Below are 22,023 nucleotides of genomic sequence, written 5' to 3' on the forward strand. Positions count from 1 at the left end.
TTCAGAGGCTGCCTCTACGTTTAACCAAATAATTTTGTATTAAGTGTGACATAATTATGAAAGTCTAGTTTTACAGAATGGCCGTGGCATTTTTTTACCCTAATACGTATCATTATTACCAGCTTTATTGCACTATATTTTTTTTCAGTGGCCGTCACTTTGTTTTTACATGGACAAACATACACATAGGAAATCCTGAAATGCGCTATTTTTTAAGAAACGTTTAATGGAATCCAAAACATGCCTGACGGGGAAAATAAAACTGTGTTGTTATTGTAACTTAAACATCTTTTCTAAGCTATGTTGAAATAAAAGAGGAAAATCATACAGAAATGGAATATTAGCAGAATAATGGGAAATACATTTCCCATAATGGATTATAACTCACTTGTGGCTTCAGGAATGATTAGTGAACATCCTTCCACTGTCCTGCACTTTACCATTATATACAGATGCACCGCATGAAAGGAAATCCATCTCGTTTGAAAAGGAGCCTTTATATTCATTTTAAGCAAGCCCATACAACCTAAATGGGGGTAGATGGCTGACCCTAAATAACGTTTAAATTATGAAGTCTGATTCATAGTTACATTAGGCTCTTATGTAGTTCATGTAGTGTACAAGGGCCTTTGAATGAATGTAAATCATATTTAAAGCTACATTAAGTCCCTTTATTCCTGTCAGGGCAAGGGCAAGGTCCCTTAGTGTGGCTGAGATGTCACACTCTGATGAGTCTTCGAAGTTAGCATAAAATTGTTCCAAGCCACCCTGTTTGGCTCTTTGTGACATAGTGAGAGCATATTATCTCTGTATTACCAACCTACATGAAGTAATTTCAAAGGTCTGGGTTGGGTTATTGCTTTATCTTGCTTAAAAAAAAGAAAGAAAGCAGTAATTTGTTAAATTAGACCCACTGAACACAGGGCTTATGCTTTTTCAGAAGTAATTTTGTATGAAGCCAATAAATGGGAAAAAATTCTTAAGAGTGTAGTTGGATTGATTTAAAGCCAGAGTTCATGTACTGGATATATAATTTTAGAAAATGCAGTAAATATTCTATGGCAATGATAAATAGTGATATATCCTCAGAGCATGTGCCATAGCAAGTGGAAGATTGTGAAGTTTTGTTTCTAAAAGGAAAGAAATGATGCATCTCGGTTCCTAAATCTTTATGGCTGCTAGCTGCTCAAGCAGATTTTATGCTTTGCTGAACCATGACAGGTAGTCATACTACCAAAAAAAAAAAAGATTATTCATCTTTGGCCTATTGCTTAAATATTCTGTAGCACAGGACTCTTTTGGCTGTTAGAAATGCAGGATAACCTGCTTTGTGTGGAATTTGCAATAGAATCTGAAAATCCTTCAAGCAAAACGGTTTTTTGGAAGACGAATATAATTAAAATAGGTTAAATGATGGTTTTGATATTAAAGTCAACACAGAGTAGTAGTTATAAAGGTCTGAGTTGGTATCAAGACTCCCATTTGCCACTAATGTGCTGAGAAAACTTTCAGTTGCATTTCAGATCACAGAATCACCCCAGCAATGACAGCTGTGGTTTTAGACCTATTCAACTTTTAGCCTTAATACCAGGGATTAAGCATCCAGAACAAATGGCACATCAAATGGTCCACAGGTTTCTGCAAATTGTGGACAAAATCATTTCAATCTACAGCAGTTAAAACTGCATAGCAGCAGCGTCAGGGTTGGGGAAGGTGTACAAAATGTCAAGACAGCAGTTGTACCCAGGTGAAACCTCGCCCATTTGGTATGTGCATTAGACATGGACAAAGTTTTGATCACAATTCCACGACTGCCATCCTGACTTGTCAACCTATCCTGCGGACACCGCTGCTGTGTAGGTTGGGTATAAAATCTGCAATCGCTATTGTTGCGGTAGCCCCTGTGATTTGAGACTTCTTGGTGGTGGAAAGAAGTATCAAACTTTTTTTTTTTTAATGCAAATATTGTAATCCAAATTTAGTACCCATGTGCTTTCAAAAAGTGGTGGAAAGTGTTTATCGATGTGTTTTAGAACATTACAGAGCTTTACCACCCAGGTGAGATCTATTGTCCCTCCTTTCAATAGAGATATGAAAGAAATCCATAGTGGATGTTTGTAAGAACAGATTTGCAAGACAAATGGCAGAACTGAACCAAATCATAGATCTTTTTCTAGTCAGTAATCTATATAAAATAAATTGTGAGTTATACATGCAAAAATGGGAGTTGCATTTTAAAAGGAGTTTCTCTTCTACCCTGGCACTCCAATCTTCTCTACTCACAGTCTCATACACTGTACACGCTTCCCCCATCTCCATGTGCCTTCTCAAAAGTATGTATGTTAGTCAAAGTTGCCTGTGGCAATCAATGTACATTTTTCAGTGAATTTTTTAAAAAATCCTATAATATTGCTCAACTAACATAGACAATCTTAGAGATGCAGTGGTGCTGCGGGTTAAACTGCTGAGCTGCTGAGCTTGCCGATCGGAAGGTTGGCGGTTCAAATCCGCGTGATGGGGTGAGCTCCCGTTGCTAGTCCCAGCTCCTGCCAACCTAGCAGTTCAAAAACATGCAAATGTGAGTAGATTAATAGGTACTGCTTCGGTGGGCAGGTAACGGCGTTCCATTTAGTCATGCTGGCCACATGACCATGGAAGTGTCTACAGACAAACGCCGGCTCTTCGGCTTTGAAACGGAGATGAGCACCACCCCCTAGAGTCGGACACGACTGGACTTAATGTCAAGGGAAACCTTTACCTTTACTAACATAGACAATAAAGTTGACCAGATTTTTACTTATCCACACATTGCTAATTTTAAGTAGCCTCCTTTTCTTCTACAATCATTTGGGTACAATGATTGTCTTCTAAGTTGTGGAACCCAGTGACATTCTCTGTCACATCCATTTATATCATACTTCTTCATTCCAAATAAAGAGAAAAAGATTGAATCCATGAGAACACTCAGAATTCTGCTTTCCATGTGGAAATATATAACTACTACATACGATACACGTCTTAGAATAAAATTAATTTTCCTTAGATATTTTAATGTAATGCCTGTTTATTTGGCATGTTTGTTGCCAAACAAGTGATATTTGTTTGGCTGACTTCTACTGAAATGTGCAGCAGTTACTGGTTAGGCTTGAGGAGAAGAAATTATGCAGTTGTTAGCTTAGATGACAAACAATCCGAAAGTAGTCTGGGAATCATAGAAGAATATCATCAGAGAGAGAATTTAGTGGCATAAAAACAATATGTTCTAGTTGCAGAATTTAGGCCATACTAGAAAGGTAAACAAAGAAAAAAATTTAAAGAAAGAAGGTCTTTATCTGCTGCTTGAAGCTTTTATTGTAAAAAGCTTTATCTGTACAGCAGTATGCTTAGTTCAGAAGAGTAGAATCACTGTTAACACTGCTTTTCCCGATTTCCCATATTATTGTAGTATATACGTAGAAGGCATTTTAATTATTAATTATATAATTATAAAAGCTATAATTATTATATAATTAAATTATAAGTATATAATTGTATTATATATCTATAACATCTGTCATATGTTATGATGTATTTGCAAGACATTGAAGTTAAAGTCACATATCCACCACAGCTTTAATTCCAAAGTTAATGTGATTGCATTAGTGAAACTATCATTTCACTAATTTTGTTGAAGGCTGAGAATGTAAGCAAGGTGATTGGTTAAGTCCAGCTGACCCTCTCTTTGCTTACCCTGCTTAGCTCACTATGTTTAGTGGGGAAGAAATATCTTAGCTAGTCCAGGAAGTAAGTGCTATTCTTAATCATTTAAGATCTATCAGGTTTGAGATAGGTTAGCAAAAATAGAAAGGAGTCCTTTTATGTTTCCTAACATTGTTCCTCCTCTTCTTAAGCCCTTTACCACGTAATTGCTTGCTGATCAAGTGCAGTGAGTATGTATTAGCAGACACCTTTCTCAGTTGTGACGTTCTAGTTAAAGGTTCTTCTTCCCAGAAAGGCTTACTTGGTACCCTTATTCCCATCCTTTTAACTCTAAATAAAGATTACTAAAACCTGCTTGAACAGTAGCTTGCCTACCAGGGATTTCTGTCTTCTCAGCTTATGGAAAATAAATAGAAAGGTGCTTTGGATCTTCCTCCCCAAAGCCCAGAATAAGGAACTTAACAGAACTTGTGCCACTTCTGAAATATCAACTGTGCAGCCATTAAATATTGGCAGTAGAGATGCTATTAGTGAGAAAGTCTCTTTTACAAAAATAATGAAACCAGATGCTTAGATATAAAAAAACATTTGGGGGGAAAGGGAGTACAAGTAAAAACGGGAAAGGCAACAGTCACACAGCAATCCAAATAAAATCAATACAGCCAGCATGCCTGAACTAGCTATTTATTAGGACAGGTTCAGAGTTTGTGCAAGAGGAGATAGTTGGAAAATAACCACCCAGGGCTCCTTCACAGAAGTTACCACTTTGGCTCCATGTTCTTACTTTTTTTTTTTTTTTAATGTATGTGGAGAACAAATAAAAGTCAGCTCCTCTAGGGAAATTTACTGCTGTCCACTCTGGCAAAATGCTACGTTTCTGAGGTCATAGGCCTGGCCAGCAAATCAGAAAAGCTTCTAGCCCTAATGAAAAAGTTACTGACCAGTTTTCACCAGCTGTGCCACACTATACAAAAAAAGGTTACATTTGAAAGTCACTTTGGGAAATAGAATAATCTTTTTCCTTTTGGCACTGCATCAGTTTACCAGACACCTGAGGCAGTACCATCATGCCTCACAAAATTTGGGTGCTTGCTCCATGGCATATCATAAAGCAAGGTTGCTTACAGAAAACCATTGTCCTTCAACAGTAACATTGACATCTTTTGTCCTCAATGTTGTTCATGGGCTGCAAATATCTACTAAGGTTAAATAAAAGTTTATCCAGAAGCCTATCAGAACACTTGAATGGCTTTCAAATGGTCTTATTATGTGAGTATAGGCCAGGTTTTTGTGTTACTTGCCAAGGCACACCTTCCAAGGGGGCATAGTATCAAAAGAGAGGCAAGGTGTAAAACAATATTTAAAAACCAAATACATGAAGAAATAAAATATTCTATCTCAGGCAGTGGCCCAACAAGATGATTCAGTCAGATCCAGAAGTTCAGCATAAAGCTCTTAGCGAAAAGGATTTCAAATACAATATATGTATGAGGCCATCACCCAATACCTTTTTCTTAAAATTAAATAGCTGTAAATATTTCTCTCTCCACTACACATACCTGCTCAACCGATTTTGTCATTTTGGCATTTGAAATGAAGAAAAAGTTTCAATTTAAAGGGTAAAACAATTCTAAAATATTTCTAAAGTTCATATAAAGATTATTTGTTTTACTAATTTTTCCCTAACCCTAAGTTACATAGCAGTTGTTTCCAAGTGGTTTACTGCCAAACACCAACACCTCAGAGAGACTACATGCAGGACTGCAGGTTGTGTAACCTAGGTGTCAACTCTGCATGGTTTCTTTTGCAATATTGTTTGAGAAATTAACCAATCCTAAGGAAGAGAGCTCTTTTTTGCAGCATTTGCATAATTAAAACATGGGGAAAGAATATGTGCAAATATGACTGTGGGGCTTTCAAATGGACTGGGGTTGGCGTTGGTTCTTCATTCCCTTGGAGCAATTATTTCACTATTATATGGTTTAATCTGTGCTAGAAATTCAGGAGAACTGTTTTTCCTTTGGCATTTAATTTCTTAAATCCTTACAGAATTAAGGTAAGTACAGTATGTAGTTACAGTTTTAAATAAATGTTCCAATGTTACTGGATGTTCAAAGAGAACAGTAACCTGAGCATTTTTGTAGAAATGTTCTTTTCAGATTCAGCATGAAAAAAATAGAGTTCATGATGAAAGACACAATTGTGCTACTTATTAGGAATAAAATTGCAACTGCTATAAAAGATTAAGCCAAAACACTTTAGCAGTTCTATCACAAGTATAAAAAAGTCTTTTGTTCTCTGACCAGGCTTGAATGTTTGCAAAATTAGATGGCATGTCTATGTAAACCCTAAAGCATTGTCAAATTTTTATTGATAGTGTCTTGCCAAATGCCCTCCACTGAAATTTGTACAACTTCTCTGCTATTCAAGCATTTTCCCACCATTGTTACATTTACAGCACAATTTACAATATACAGAAGGTGGCTAGAATGGGAGGGGGAACAGCATTTCCTTTTGAGATCGTCACTGCATTGCTAGAACTTAGTTTATTTTTAACTTGAAATTTAGAAGTAACCAACAGATAGCATTTCAGTGACAGCATTGTAAAAGCCATGTTAAATTTTTAGTTCCCAAGACGGTGTTTGATTTAGACACCTTTGAAGCTGTCATCACTGTGAAGACACTGAGACTTTCCATCAGGTTGCTGAAATAAGCTGCTTCATCAGTTTGATATTCTTCTATTCAGTATCTTACTTCTAATAAAATAAGTGCATTGTATTCTTTTACATACCACAAGAAAGACATAAAAGGCAAACTAAAGGGGTATTAAAAAGACTATTACAATGCAGAGCTTGTTCAGTGCCCCTAAACACAATAATTCAGAGCTTTCTAGCAGTGGCTGGATTATTTATTGCTACTATCTAAGGAAGCTCATACAGTGATAAATGAAAGGTGAGGAACAATTAAGTTAAAGGGTAGGGTATCTCCAACAGAAGAAATTATTTTCTGCCAGTATTGTTTCTTTTCTTAAAAAGTACCCTCAAAGCCCATTAAAAATCATAAATTTTCTATCCTTTTCTCCCTTTTAGATTACTCCAAGCAGTGCTGCTTTTGATGCTTCAACAAGACTGACACTGTGCGGATGGGATTTTGGATTCAGTAAAAATAAGCCCAGCTTTAAAAAAATATCAGTTTTTGTCGGGGGACAGCGGTGCATTGTGGATGGCAAGGCTAGTGACAAAAACAAGTAAGATATGAGTGTTTTTTTTTCTCTTCAGGTATTGTGATGTATGGCAAGAATCCTCAAACAGTCTCAATCTCTTGGATAACATAATATACATTTATTTTGGCTTACAGTAATTATATTTTAATGTGTTTTCTCCCTCCCTCCCTCCATTCATTACTTTGGGTGGACTTCATAAAAATAGCATATGAATATTCATATGATTTTTGTGGGGAGGGGGTGCCTTCGACTCAGTCTTGATTCCTGGCGACTGCTTGGACAAGTCCCTGCAGGTTTCTTGGCAAGATTTCAGAATTGATTTGCCATTGCCTCCTTCCTAGCGCTGAGAGAGAGAGAGTGCCCCAAATCACCCAGCTGGCTTCATGCCTAGGGCAGGACTAGAACTCATGGTCTCCCGGTTTCTAGTCTGGTGCCTTAACCACTACACCAAACTGCTTCTCCATTTGTACGAATACATCTATAGTAAAAATACTCCAGTTTCAGTAGATAGCATATTACTCGTGTTGATAGAGAACTACAGGTTATTGCTCGTTTAATGGTTTTTAGTAACATTGACCATGAAATGCTACTTCTGTAAAAGTTATTTGTTATGGTAAAAAAGTAAATGAAATATTCAGTAGATCTCTTTTCTCCAGCATGTCATGAATTTAGTGCACAAAATCATATGCATCTTTTGTACAACCCGTTATTAATTTGGAGTATTAATATGGATTGAAGCACCAAGCATATCTGACTTTAAAAGTTGCACAGATCACTGAATGTGCCAATTCATTTGTTGGAAAGGGACCTTTTTTCTACAGCGTCACCTCAGTGTAAGGATGATTTCAAGAAAGAATTTACTTTTCGGGGAGAAAGCTATAACTAATTTCTTCTCTTTTTTTATGTGGTGTTCTTTGCATACATGCAGTGGAAGATATTTTTCTTACTAATGTTCTTAAGATGAGGCTTTTTAAATAATTGTACTGCTCCATCTTTTTTTTAAAAAGGTGGTTACAAATAGATACATTTGAATTGATAAATTCTATCATGAATCAATCATGCAATCATCCAGATACATACCACCGGTTATTGCTGAACCATTTGTAGGTTAAAGGGTATTTTTATTTTACTCATTTAACATATTCTTAATGTTTTAAAAAACATATTGGTTGGTCTATTTTATTTATTTCCCAGTTTATGTTCAGTTTACTTATAAGGTTGCTTTTTTTGTTTAGTTTAGTTATGACTAATATATTTGTCTATATTGTCAATATTTCTGTTGAAGACTGGAATGCAAGCTTGGTCCTGTAAAGAATGCAAGTTTTAATGTTTCAAGCAGTGTTTCAAATGGACAAGCTACTACCTCCTTCAGTACATTTTCTTATGTGGTAAGTAAAAGGCTAACATTTTATAATTGCCTTAATGACATTTTAATAGTTCTTTTACTCTTATTTCAATGTGCCTGTGTTTGTATATGTTTTAAATAACAAAGCAAACTATGTTCCATTTGCAGGATCCCAGAATAAGGCAGATTTCTCCTAACTATGGTCCAAGATCTGGTGGAACACTGTTGACGTTAACTGGGGAATACTTAAACAGTGGGAATTCTCAAGAGATTTCTATCTGCAGAAAGCAGTGCAGCCTAACCAGGTATAATGTGGCTGATTTGTATTTTTTAAAATAAATTGTAAGCCTAAAGGTCTAAACCAAATGGGAAATATATTTTATACTCAGAACAAAACAACTCTGTTAGGAATGAAACTGGCAAGACAAGAATCAGTGGTTCCCAGCTTGGGAGAACTGTTAAGTCAGCCTAAATATCTGCCGACTTGGAAAGGAGGAAGAGAAAGCTTAAATTTAAACTGTAGAGCACAATCCTATATATAAAAAATTTGATTACTGTATAGTGCCGAGGCAGAGTTATACCACAGCAACCATTGTCAGGTCTGACTAGAACTGAAAATTGACCTGAACAGGAGAGATGTGTCATCTTGCTTTTCCTGACTTGTTCAGGTAGTGCAAAATGCTCCAACTTGTGGTACTCTCCAAGCCAACAGAGGGTGATTCTCTTCTCCTTGGCAAAGCATCAAAAATGCCATCCACATCTTGGGGTTGAACTGGGATGGCCCCCTATTCAAGCAGCTACTTGAGCCACAGATAGTACAGTTCTAGCAGATGAGGGATCAAGAGTCAGGGTAGGCCAAACTCAGCCTGGCACTGATTAAGCCCCTTAATCATTCTCATCACACTCAATGGAAATATCCAACAATCAAATTGCAGTTGTCCCCAAGAGGGTTGGTGGCAATCACTGTGCCTGGCATGATGGTGTTAATTTTTGTTGAGGAAGGGGTTTGATAGCAGCGTCCACCCAAACTCAACCAGGTCTCTCAGATGAACTTTTCCCCTGGGGGGATGATATAGAAAGAGTACCATCTTCCTGCTGAAAAGTTCCTTAGTCAAGGGCAAGCAGCAGGATGAAATGCTGAAAACCAACAGTTGCCACTGTGCTGAAGGGGCTGGTGGTTCAAAGTCATAATCTGTTCAATAACTTACATAATTGGTTATTTTGAATTACCTTGCTATTTGCCCACTGATGGCTGCTTCATGTACTGTAAATGCCCCTGCTATACTTTAGAGCAGATGCTTTGCCACTGGTAAGCGGCAAAGTTTGCCTGTTGCTGCCATCAGTGGAAAGGACAGTTGCATGGTGTCTAAACAGGTCTAAGCTTCTCTGCATCAAAAAAAATTCAGTGTCCTTACCTCTATGTATTCATACTCTGTAGGAGATACTGGCATCTTAGCATAGGACTATGGGATCAAATTTGAAGTGGTCCTGCTCAACACTGTTTTCAAAGTCGCAGCATATTTGCTTTAAAGGTGGTGGGTGAGTTGCTGGTTTTTCTGGGTCACCATCACCATCAGGAAAGGGCAACATCTCATCTCCTAACCCACATTCCATGGATTCCTAACATAATGGAATGGGTTGACTTTGTAAGCATTCAGTACCTCCTCCACCACCACTTTTTCCAGGGGAACAGCTTCTTCCTAAAAACTGGGTCCTGTTTCAACTTCATCCACAGTGCCAACTGATGGTACTTCTCTTTATAGCCATCTCTCTCCTCTTCCCTTGACTACAGATTTTGTCCTGACTCCCTTTGTCCCTTCTAACTTTCCCAGTCATGGCTTTTTCCAGTGAAGCTTTTATATCAGGGAAGTGAATATGGCTAGCTAGTCCTAAACTGGGGTGCAGGGCGGAAACCATAAAGTCAAGCCTTGATTTAAAATGAAAGGCTCTGTTATAATCTGTGTGGGGCTTAGCAACCGACAAAGCAGTGCTGTCATTCTAACACCTAATTGGGAAGATTAATTTTTCCCAAATAAGCAAGCAGGAAAGGATGAGGGGTGGGGGCAGAAATGTCCTTTTAACTTTAAAGGAGGCTGAATTGAAAAGCAGGGGGATGATGGGAGAGAGGATCTCTCTCTTTTTCTGGCTTCCCTCTAACCTACAATCCTCCTAGGGCTTTAAAATTAAAGCACGCTAAAGAACTGTTAAAACTGAGTTTTAACCAGGGGTTTGCCAGGCACTGATCTGTGGAGCTCCAGCAGCAATAGCAGTCCTCTTCAATTTCAGCGGTTGGTTCTTTCTGTCCTGCAACAGAGCAGGGCATGGCTTTTCAGGCCCTAAACCATATCCTTAAATGATGCTGTTTTCTCAGCTCTCCATCCCCGTGTCATCCAGCCACTTAAGCTAATTGCAGCACAGACATGACTAGTCCCTGCTGCGTGCTAGCTAATCTGGAAAAGAAACTTGAAATCACAAATCACAATAGAGATCAATCACAGTTGTCAGAACACCTGGAACACTTGAAACCACACCCCTTGGAATGGCCAAGATTTATTCTAAGAATGGGACAAAACTAGAGTGTTTCTCAGAACAAGTATTCTGCTTTGGGCTCCAAACACTTGGAATGACTGTTTCAGGCCCAAAACATTTTATATAATTTCATAGTCTATAAAATGAAGGAGTTAAACAAAAGTCAGTCTTAATCTGTTAGCATATAATATGTCACAAGACTCCCTTTGCCTTTGCTGCAACAAATTAGCATGGTTGGCTCCTCTGGAAATGTTAAGGAGTTATATAACAAGTTCTTATAGTAACAACATTTCTCATATTAATTTAATTAAATCATAAAAAATGGATAAATACATATTTTTACACAAGAGGACTCAAATGCATTGTTTTATTATTACTACATTATTCAATATTTACCTTTCTTTCAACATTTCTGTAGTAGGGCTGTGTCCACATTCAAGGATGGATCATGGAGCTGCTTTAAGGTGTTGCAGAGAAGTGTTTTGTACATGCTATGAAGCACATTTCTACATATTATGAAGCACCATGCTGTGCAGACTGAATCTGAAGAATGGCACAGTCCCATTATTTAATATGTATGTTTGACTATAGGTGGTCCTTGTTTAATGACCTCTGGTTCAGTGACCATTTGATCTTACCACTGTGCTGAACGAATAGTATTTATGATCAGTCCTCGCACTTAAGTTGGTTGCAGCATCTCCAAGGTCACATGATCGCCATTTTTGACCTTTGCCAGCTTCCTACAAGAAAGGGAAGCTGGCAGGAGGTCGCAAATGGCAGCCATGTGACGTTCTTGCTTATGAACCTGCAGTGATTTGCTTAACAATGGCAACTGGGAGTGTCACTAAGTGGTGCAGTCACATGACATCACGCTTTACAACTGCATCACTTAGCTATGAAAATTCTAGTCCCAATTGCTGTTGTTAACCAAGGACTACCTCTATTAGAACCATCTTCTTTCAGAGGAAATACATTTTAATAATTCTAATACTTTGCAAAAAATAACTAGCTTAAGTAGCTATATAACAAGTCTCATCCCCTCCTCCCAGCACCCCCCCAACACCTGCCCCTCATCTGATACCCACTTGATATGATGGACTACACATTTCCACATCCAGCTATGGAAAGTGTACTACATAAATTGCCAATTCCTTTTATAATCTGATTCTTCAATGGAATTAAAAGAGAAGGGAAAAAACTACGTTTAGTGCATCACATATCTTCCATTATAAATTGGCAGTGATCACCAAACTTCTTTTCGCCTTTCCATTTTTCTTCTGGATTTTCCAACAAGTAGGCAGATTGTTTATATTACTGTTGGAGCTAAACTATTATAGATGCATTTGCTTTGTGATGGTAGAGACAATCTGAAAGTATTAACTATATCATTCTTTTTTCTTTAGTTCTTATTAAACAATAATCTTTCCCAGCACAAAATTAACTAGACCAAATAGAGATAAAAGTTTAAATGTGGATGAGAGAAACCTACAAACTGCAAAGATCGTAGCATGTAAGGCATATTTTGTACCTCTTGCTCAGGTGTCTATAGGAGACGATAAAAAAAATCAAGATGGTGGGCCCAACTGTGCAGTTGAAGACCCTCCCCGCTGTTAATGTGCATTAAATTTGTGTTTCAAATGGGTGGGGCTTCAAACATGCAGTTTCTCCTGCAATCTTGACTTTCCAGATATCCCTGCCTGTTCCCCTAGTTATTTGATCAATGGATGTACAAGCAAGCACTGCCAAGCCTGGTGGGCAGTATTTGCAACAATATTGTCTTCCAAATAGAGGTAAATAATGGTAATTATGTAGAAGAAAGTAAATGAATTCAATTAGAAATACCATAGGAAGATGTTAAACTTGTTCCTCACCTGCGACAAAGCTACAGGTGATGTGGGTGAGGTACATGTTTTGTGGCCTAGTGTTAGATTTTGCGTTGCATTGCATTGCATACAAAATGCACTGCAGCATGAAATGGAGTACCTGTATTAACCGTGCTGCTTTTGTCAAGGTATTTGCCCAAATTCACATGCGCCTAGTGGAATAATTTCTTAATCATGTTGGTGAGGTGATAGAAAACGTTGGAATTTTAGTTGAGAGAAACTAGACAATTCAGATTTCTGAACTCAGTGCTTGTTATTTATTTTTTAGCCTTTCCAATCCCATAGCCTTGCAGCTTTCTATGTACTTTAGTTTTCAGTTTGTATGCCGATGTGGTATAATGGGCAGGATTATGAACTGCAGGTATTTGCCTTAGATGTACCAGTTTTGGCATAATAAATCCATAGAAATGAAAACTGAATGTTTTCTGCATTAATGTATTTGCACATTCTTTTTCTCATATACTAAAAGATAAAATGTACAGAGCTGGTTAAGCCACAGTTTTCTATTATATTTGAACTAGAAATTATGGCTGAATCATAGATCTTGAGGGTTTTCATAATGAGTAACGTTTCAAACTGGTTCAGGTTGTTTTCGAAAGTATACCTTGTGAACATGGTTATAGTACATATTTATTTTAATTCTTTAATTTTTTTCTTACAGTGTCACTGCTAATACCATAGAATGTTACAGCCCTCTACAAAGAGAAATGTTGGAATGCCTTGTTGAAATGAAAATTGATTCAGCCCATCGTCCAGCAGGTCATTTTACATACAGAGAAGACCCTGCTGTTTCTAAAATTTATCCAGCCAAATCCTTCCTTAGGTGAGTGAAACTTTACCATTGTGTAGGAATAATAATGAAAAAAGAATGATAATACAATATTACAAAATAAACTGCAAAAACATTCATTCCTCTTGTGGTCATGCCTAGAGATCCTGTTGTTAATTATACAAAAAAAATAATAAAAGAAATGCCTTTTTCCAAAATGTGGAAATATCCTAAAAGAAATGCCTTTTTCCAAAATGTAGATTGGCAAAATGTTTCCACTAGCTTTATGGTATTTAGGCCCCTTTCAGGGCCATCCACAGGGGTGGAAGGTCAAAAAAATCAACATGGGAGCCACCCTCTTCCCACATTGTGAGGGTAGACTGTTTCCCTGCGGGAAAAAAGCTACTTGCCAAATAATTACTGTGCTGACATCTGATCAGATTTGTTAAATGTTCCATCTATTAAGACTAAATGCTGTATACAGGTTTTGGGTCATTATAGCACTTTATGCTGCCTCACTAGCCAATCTTTTTTCTAAGCATTAACAGGAGCTTAATGGAAATCCCATAAATTTCTAGGGAGAATTAGGTCAATATAAAAATAATAACCTTTTTTATAAGAATGGGATAGGGTTTTTTGGAGGTTTGCATATTTTTCAAAATAGATAGGTTTAAGATATTTTAACTGTGAAATGAGAATGTTTTAATGTATGGAGGTATTGACAATGCAAAAAACCCCACTTCATTTTATCCTGTGTTTTCTCTGAGAGTGGCTTTTTTTGTCAATGCACCAATCCTGTAAGGAAGGTTGGGGAAAGAGGGACCAGCCCATATCACTATGGTCAAATGGACAATTGAATCTTGGTCTCCCTTGTTAAAATCCAACACATTTATGGACACAAACACAATCCTGTGTGTGCACATACAACACTCAGTTCATCAGTCATAAGCATACACATTAATATTCCTTACTATGTTCCACCCAAACTTCTTCCCTTTGCTGCCTGTCCCATGTACAATAGCAATAGTTTTATCAGTCAGAGCAATAGTAATGATAAACATGTTAATAAAAAGAGAACGGAAGGATGGGTGGGTGACAAGGAAGGGAGAAGGAAGCTTGGATCCTCAGATTAGGAAGGCTAGCTCCTAGATTGGGGGTGGAATAAAAAGGAAGGATGATTCGACCCTGGATTGGGGAACATATTTGGCAATGAGAAGAGTACTAGAAAAGGTGGCAAAAGATAGGGTTGGCAGGAACACAATGCTGGCTGGATACAGGCAGAGGAAGGGATGAAAGGGATAGAAAGACAAGGCAGAGAAATGCTTAGGATAATGGTGGGAAAAGCCTAGAGTGAAGAGAAGAACAGGCACATGGGAGGAAAAGCAGAGAGCTAGGAGACCAATCAAGAACACAGTGGAGTGGTCAATAGAAACAGGGATTTTCCCCACTGTTGGTTGAAGGGCTACCCATCTACCCATCCTTGAATTGGAGAAATCTGCATGGTCCCCATTGCGGCCACCTACTGTATCCTGCCCTTATTGCCTGTTTCAGGTCACCCCTATCTCCAGACTTTCCTCTAAGAAAATGGATGGCAATGCCCATCCCCTTGAGGTGGCCCTTGGCCAGTGTTGGAATCGGGGTGGGGGGGAATACTGGACTAAAAGAGAGTGACTGGCCCAAGGTCACCCAGCCGGCTTTTTCATGCCTAAGGGAGGCCTTGAACTCACAGCCTCCTGGCTTCTAGGCCACCGCTTTAACTACTACACCAAACTAGCTCATAGGAATGTCACAGAAAAAAATGTTCGTAGGATATATTTCTGCTTCAGTTAAGTGAAATGGGAAAAGACCCACACATTGGGGTTTGTGACAAGGAGAAACTGCTTAGAGGCTGCTCTAGTATCTTTCAGAACCACAATTGACATCTGAACATTTAAACTCTTTTTAGATTGTCCGAAAAATATGAATATATGGTAGCACTATTCCAGAAGTATCCTCTGAAATTGTTATTGCATCAACACAGAAAACAATAGTAAGCTTAATGCTTGCTGATTTATACAGCTTGTTATTCTTCTCATGAGAGAACCATAGCATTAAGCTGAGAATTCCTCATGTGCTGGGAATCCTATTTTTATCTCACTTCTTGATATGAAACATTGTTTAATATTTCTTCCATCCCACTGTTTATCACAGTTCGGTCAAAGAACTGCAGGATCTTTTGATTCTGTTGTTCATATTACCTTTTGATAGGAAAAGGTGGTTGAGGTCTGTTTCTAAAGTCTCTCAAGTTACAAATCAGTTTGTTTTGACAAAATTGGTGAAAGCTGCTGGGGTTTGGGTCAACAACAGTACAAACCTAAGATCCATCTGGACTATGGTAAACCACTAAATACATTTCCACGTTTATAAAAATAGTTACATGTTGAGCCATTTAAAATTTTTGTTGGCATAGGATTCAGAAATATCTCCTCTCTTTAAAAAAAAGGAAAGAAAGAAAGGTTCAGGTGTTGTAATGATCTTTTTGCAAAATCAGTTTCATCCTGTAAAGTGCAAATATGCATGCATATTTATTCAAATTAAAATGCCAATCAGCTTTCTGGCATCATATTTAAAGATTATTTCAATGTCTTTATTTCATCAGTGGTGGAAGTACAATTACAGCTCAAGGGATAAATCTGAATTCAGCATTCTCTCCAAAGATGTTGGTAACAGTACCAAAGATAGGCAGAAACTTTAGTGTGGTAAGTATACAATATACAATAACTGCAGAACTGAATTTACAGCATTTGTTATTCAAATAAAATGTAATATTGAACACTTCTTTGTTTAATTGGATAAACACACCTTAAAAAGGAAAGTATGCCTTCCTGAAAAAAGGGAAAATTGAACACAAGACGGGTAAGAGAATCCACAATGGGTAACATACTGTAGATGAAATTAAGTTTGTTTGCTGTCTCATAGTGTAAGAATTTTAGATCATTGTTTCTGAGCCTCAAAAATTTAAGATGTTTGGATTCCCAGAATTCCCCAACCAGCATATCCACACATCTTAAAGTTGCTGAGGTTGAGAAACGCTGTTTTAGATTATCTGTCAGATCCAGGATAGATAAAAGGCAGTACTCCTCTATTGTGGGGAACATTATTTACTTGCATAAAGGCCTTAATAAAATAGAGTGTATTCTTAAATAGATCAGTCTAACCATCCCAGCCTGTATATAGACATAAACTCTAGTTAAGTTCAGGAGTGCAGACCTACTCCCTAAACTACAACACCAGTTGGAACCACTTGAATCAGAAGAACATAGAAGTAGCATCTTCTGATAAGAAACATCCAGGCTACTCAAATGTGCACATATCCTAAATATTAACTGCTAAATCATGTATGTCAAACTATATGTTAACCAGCTAGTGAATATGCATATGGAATTATACATAAACTTACCCTTCTTTGTTTAGAGCCCATTTTCATTAGGAAAATGCTTCAATGATCCTTGAGTGGTACAAGTTTGTTTTATCCTCATCAGCCTCTTGATCTAGGAGAAGCTGTTTTTTCCCCAACACAATACAATGCATAATTAAGCAAATGAATTTGCTGAAACCAGATTTTAATCCGAATTTGTTGTTGTTGTTTATTCGTTTAGTCGCTTCCGACTCTTCGTGACTTCATGGACCAGCCCACGCCAGAGCTTCCTGTCGGTCGTCAACACCCCCAGCTCCCCCAGGGACGAGTCCGTCACCTCTAGAATATCATCCATCCATCTTGCCCTTGGTCGGCCCCTCTTCCTTTTGCCTTCCACTCTCCCTAGCATCAGCATCTTCTTCAGGGTGTCCTGTCTTCTCATTATGTGGCCAAAGTATTTCAGTTTTGCCTTTAATATCATTCCCTCAAGTGAGCAGTCTGGCTTTATTTCCTGGAGGATGGACTGGTTTGATCTTCTTGCAGTCCAAGGCACTCTCAGAATTTTCCTCCAACACCACAGTTCCAAAGCATCTATCTTCCTTCGCTCAGCCTTCCTTATGGTCCAGCTCTCGCAGCCATATGTTACTACAGGGAACACCATTGCTTTAACTATGCGGGCCTTTGTTGTCAGTGTGATGTCTCTGCTCTTAACTATTTTATCGAGATTTGTCATTGCTCTTCTCCCAAGGATTAAGCGTCTTCTGATTTCCTGACTGCAGTCAGCATCTGCAGTAATCTTTGCACCTAGGAATACAAAGTCTTTCACTGCTTCTACATTTTCTGCCTCTATTTGCCAGTTATCAATCAAGCTGGTTGCCATAATCTTGGTTTTTTTGAGGTTTAGCTGCAAGCCAGCTTTTGCACTTTCTTCTTTCACCTTCATCATAAGGCTCCTCAGTTCGTCTTCGCTTTCAGCCATCAAAGTGGTATCATCTGCATATCTGAGATTGTTAATGTTTCTTCCAGAGATTTTAACTCCAGCCTTGGATTCCTCAAGCCCAGCATGTCGCATGATGTGTTCTGCATACAAGTTGAATAGGTAGGGTGAGAATATACAGCCCTGCCGTACTCCTTTCCCAATCTTAAGCCAGTCCGTTGTTCCGTGGTCTGTTCTTACTGTTGCTACTTGGTCGTTATACAGATTCTTCAGGAGGCAGACAAGATGACTTGGTATCCCCATACCACTAAGAACTTGCCACAATTTGTTATGGTCCACACAGTCAAAGGCTTTAGAATAGTCAATAAAACAGAAATAGATGTTTTTCTGAAACTCCCTGGCTTTTTCCATTATCCAGCGGATATTGGCAATTTGGTCTCTAGTTCCTCTGCCTTTTCTAAACCCAGCTTGTACATCTGGCAATTCTCGCTCCATGAACTGCTGAAGTCTACCTTGCAGGATCTTGAGCATTACCTTACTGGCATGTGAAATGAGTGCCACTGTTCGATAGTTTGAACATTCTTTAGTGCTTCCCTTTTTTGGTATGGGGATATAAGTTGATTTTTTCCAATCTGATGGCCATTCTTGTGTTTTCCAAATTTGCTGGCATATAGCATGCATTACCTTGACAGCATCATCTTGCAAGATTTTGAACAGTTCAGCTGGGATGCCGTCGTCTCCTGCTGCCTTGTTATTAGCAATGCTTCTTAAGGCCCATCCAAGCTCACTCTTCAGGATGTCTGGCTCTAGCTCACTGACCACACCGTCAAAGCTATCCCCGATATTGTTATCCTTCCTATACAGGTCTTCTGTATATTCCTGCCACCTTTTCTTGATCTCTTCTTCTTCTGTTAGGTCCTTGCCATCTTTGTTTCTGATCATACCCATTTTTGCCTGGAATTTACCTCCAATGTTTCTAATTTTCTGGAAGAGGTCTCTTGTCCTTCCTATTCTATTGTCTTCTTCCACTTCCGCGCATTGCTATTAAATGGATACTGGTCTTCCTAACTATATCCTGTTTCCTGAAGCACAAGCAGCATACTTGAAATATCACTTAGGACTGACAGTGAAAGATGGCGGTCACTCTCCTGTCCATGTTTAGGAGCTTCCCAAAAGCCCCTGTTGGCATTGTTGGAAGAAAACATGGCCTGTTGGTATGATACAGCAGAATTATTTTTGTGTTTTACAGTACTGTTGACAAGTACGTTTAGCCAGTAAGTGAAGATGGAAGGAAGCCAGGAATTGTGTAACACTTAGCTGGATATAAGTGCCAATGAATATGCCTAGAGCTGTTTCTTTTTTTTTTTTTTTTAGAAGTATGTACAGATGCATCTAAAGTTAGCAATGCTATGCAAAATCAGCTGCTGTTGGAAACAGACAGAACTAGATTTTAAGTTTGGGCATACATAAATTGGATAATACAAAATAATACAAGTCCTATTCATTTCTGTGTGCCTGCACAATGTGTGATGTGCTGATTTGGAACACCTACATAATAATTGTGTGGAACAACCATATGAAAGAAAGTGATGAAATAATCTGTATTACTCAATCTGGCTGTAGTATATACAGATATAATCTGAGGAAACAAGTGTTTTGAAATTAAAATCATTTAGAGGATTGTTTTTATTATTTATCTCTGTACATCTATTAATTTTTACTGAACTTATAAAAATTATAGTTTGTTTCAAGGAGTGTAACAAGAAATAACCTGGAAAAATTATTTTCTACAAACCTTTGAAAGGGATTAATATGCTCAGAGATATTGAGAGATGCCAGCTTAGTTTTCAAATATCATAAAACATATTAAGCCTAGATAAGCATGATGATAAATTCTTTGCTATGTGTGGTTGCATTTGATACCTCCCTCTATAATGAGAACATTGCATCTTTTCTCTTTCTGGAAAAGTATGTATATGTCTGAGGGAAAAAAAAACTAGCACAAACAGGAAAAAATGCAATTAGATCAGTGTGGCTTGCAACCATACCATTTTAGTGAAATCTGAGGGAGAAAAATAAATATGTTCAAATATTTTGAAAAACATGTTAATGCAAAGATAATTTGGATTAATTTCAGTTATGAAGTATGGCATTCATGACAGTATCTGTGCACTGAATTTCTATAGACAAATTCATTGATCAATCAAAACATGCACACCAAAAGATTTATGTGTGTTCAGTTTAGATATTTGTAACAATAAGAAGAACAAAACATTGATTTGAAACATTTATTTCTGAAAAAAATGATGATAAATCTTGAGATAATGGTAACTAGTAAGATTATTGTAGCACAAGGTTGCATAATTTTAATCTTAAATCAACATACCGATTCAAACCGCCCTGAGAATAACCTTAAATGCAAGTTAACTGTGATGATATTGCAAACTGTATAGATCCAATTTAATCTTGACAATCCCAGTTTTCTAAACAGTGGTATAGAAAGCTTATAACATTTAACATTTTGGCTTAGCAAAATTAGCAAAATGTTAACAGCTTAACATTTTGGCTTAGCATTAAAGGCAACCACACCATTATTTTAAAAATTGAGGCTTACTGTCACATACAAGTGCAGCTATATTTCCAGTCTGTGATCCTTTCCTCTTGTTCACAACTTCCCTGAGTACACCAACTTGAATGTGTTAATCCTGATCTGATCTGCAAGTCCAAAACTCCTTTTTTTGTCTGAAGTGGATATCTTTGGCTTTATTTATACATGCTAATCTGACTCTTCCACAAGCTCATAATTAATAAACTAATACTAAACTAGAGTTGGGTGAGAAAAGAGCAGACATTGATGCTAATTCCTAATTTTCTAAACCATTATGAATTGGTGCGATATGTTAACGCCGCTATAGTGTTTTGTGTAAACCACTGCTTTCTGCATAATTTGCTTCTGTTATTGTTTCCTTCATTGTCTCCCATCTCTGATGAAACTACAATCAGAAAGGTTAGAAAATATAATTTCACTATATCTATCTACCTACCTACCTACCTACCTACCTACCTACCTACCTACCTATCTATCACATTTACATGGCCTCCCATCTAACAAAAAGTGACTCTGGGCGGCATACAACAATTGAATAAAACAACAAATACTTAAAAAACAATCATTACAAAAATGCTGAGCAATGAGCAATCTTAGTCTAATGTCTTGCATATCTGGCAGGACAACCCACTATCCTATGTTTATATCTTTTTCTTTAGCACTGTAAAGCATCAAAGTTTGGGAACCTGTTTCAAACATTTTTATCTCTTCATCTGGATCAGCCACTTGATGGTACCCTTAAGTACATAGATCCTCTTCCAGTTTTATCCTTATGTCACAAGTTAAAGGAAAATGAAATTAGATTCTGCAGTTCAGGTTTATAGGTTATATTTATATTCATTATTTCATAGGTCACATTATTGTTTCTGAAAGACACATGTGCCTTCACCTTACCAGCATTTCACCTATATTTCTTCTTCCATCTGGTCTATATAAACACTGCTCAGTATTTTACCTTTTGACCAATATTCTACTTATGTTCACAAGGGCAGGTGGTGGGAATAAAAATAATAATATTGAAATCTGATTGAAACATTTATTTAAAACAATTATAAGCACTCAAAATAAATATTTGTATTTATTTTGTAAATGCACATACCTAGTATTTATTTTTTATATTCAAAACATTTGTAAAAATTCAAAGTAAAACTAAGTTAAATAGGATGCATTTTAATTTAGTCTTAACTAAATTGATAATCTATAAGAAAAAAAGATGAAATTTAATCTATTTCATGAAATGCATCACATTTTTCAATTGCTAAAACTAATTTCAAGGTAAAAATGTCATGTCAAATTACATAACAGTAAGGGCACTAGAAATGTGATTTATCTTGACCTTCCTAATCAGTCACATTGCATCATCACTAAAGAACATTATTAGATTTTTTTATCATTCTCTGAAAGCATCCTTTTCAGAGACTAGCCTGATAAAGTAAAGAGCTATAGACCCTATTCTAATAGATGACCACAAACGAGGTTACAAATGCTACTGTTATTAATTTAAAAGACATTGGTTACTCGGCAGTAGATAAGACGTGCAATGAATTTGCATTAATTAAATCAGTATTATAGATCTATTTTTGTACAAATGTTTCTCTGTGTAATTATCTACTTTTTGAATACCTTAAAAGAT

At 37.3% G+C, this 22,023-nt stretch overlaps 1 protein-coding gene across 3 annotated transcripts in view; it reads left to right on the top strand.

Annotated features, from left to right (window-relative positions):
• MET (MET proto-oncogene, receptor tyrosine kinase) overlaps positions 1 to 22,023 on the top strand; it is a 112,814-nt gene that overhangs the window by 54,551 nt on the left and 36,240 nt on the right. For all 3 annotated transcript variants that reach the window (XM_063309482.1, XM_063309481.1, XM_063309480.1), the window contains exons 6-10: positions 6,789 to 6,946; positions 8,208 to 8,310; positions 8,436 to 8,572; positions 13,341 to 13,502; positions 16,087 to 16,186. In XM_063309482.1, the coding sequence (XP_063165552.1) occupies positions 6,789 to 6,946; positions 8,208 to 8,310; positions 8,436 to 8,572; positions 13,341 to 13,502; positions 16,087 to 16,186 (660 nt within the window). The remainder of the gene's footprint in view (positions 1 to 6,788; positions 6,947 to 8,207; positions 8,311 to 8,435; positions 8,573 to 13,340; positions 13,503 to 16,086; positions 16,187 to 22,023) is intronic.

Source organism: Candoia aspera, chromosome 7 (assembly GCF_035149785.1).
Source record: "Candoia aspera isolate rCanAsp1 chromosome 7, rCanAsp1.hap2, whole genome shotgun sequence".
In the NCBI taxonomy this organism is placed as follows: domain Eukaryota; kingdom Metazoa; phylum Chordata; class Lepidosauria; order Squamata; family Boidae; genus Candoia; species Candoia aspera.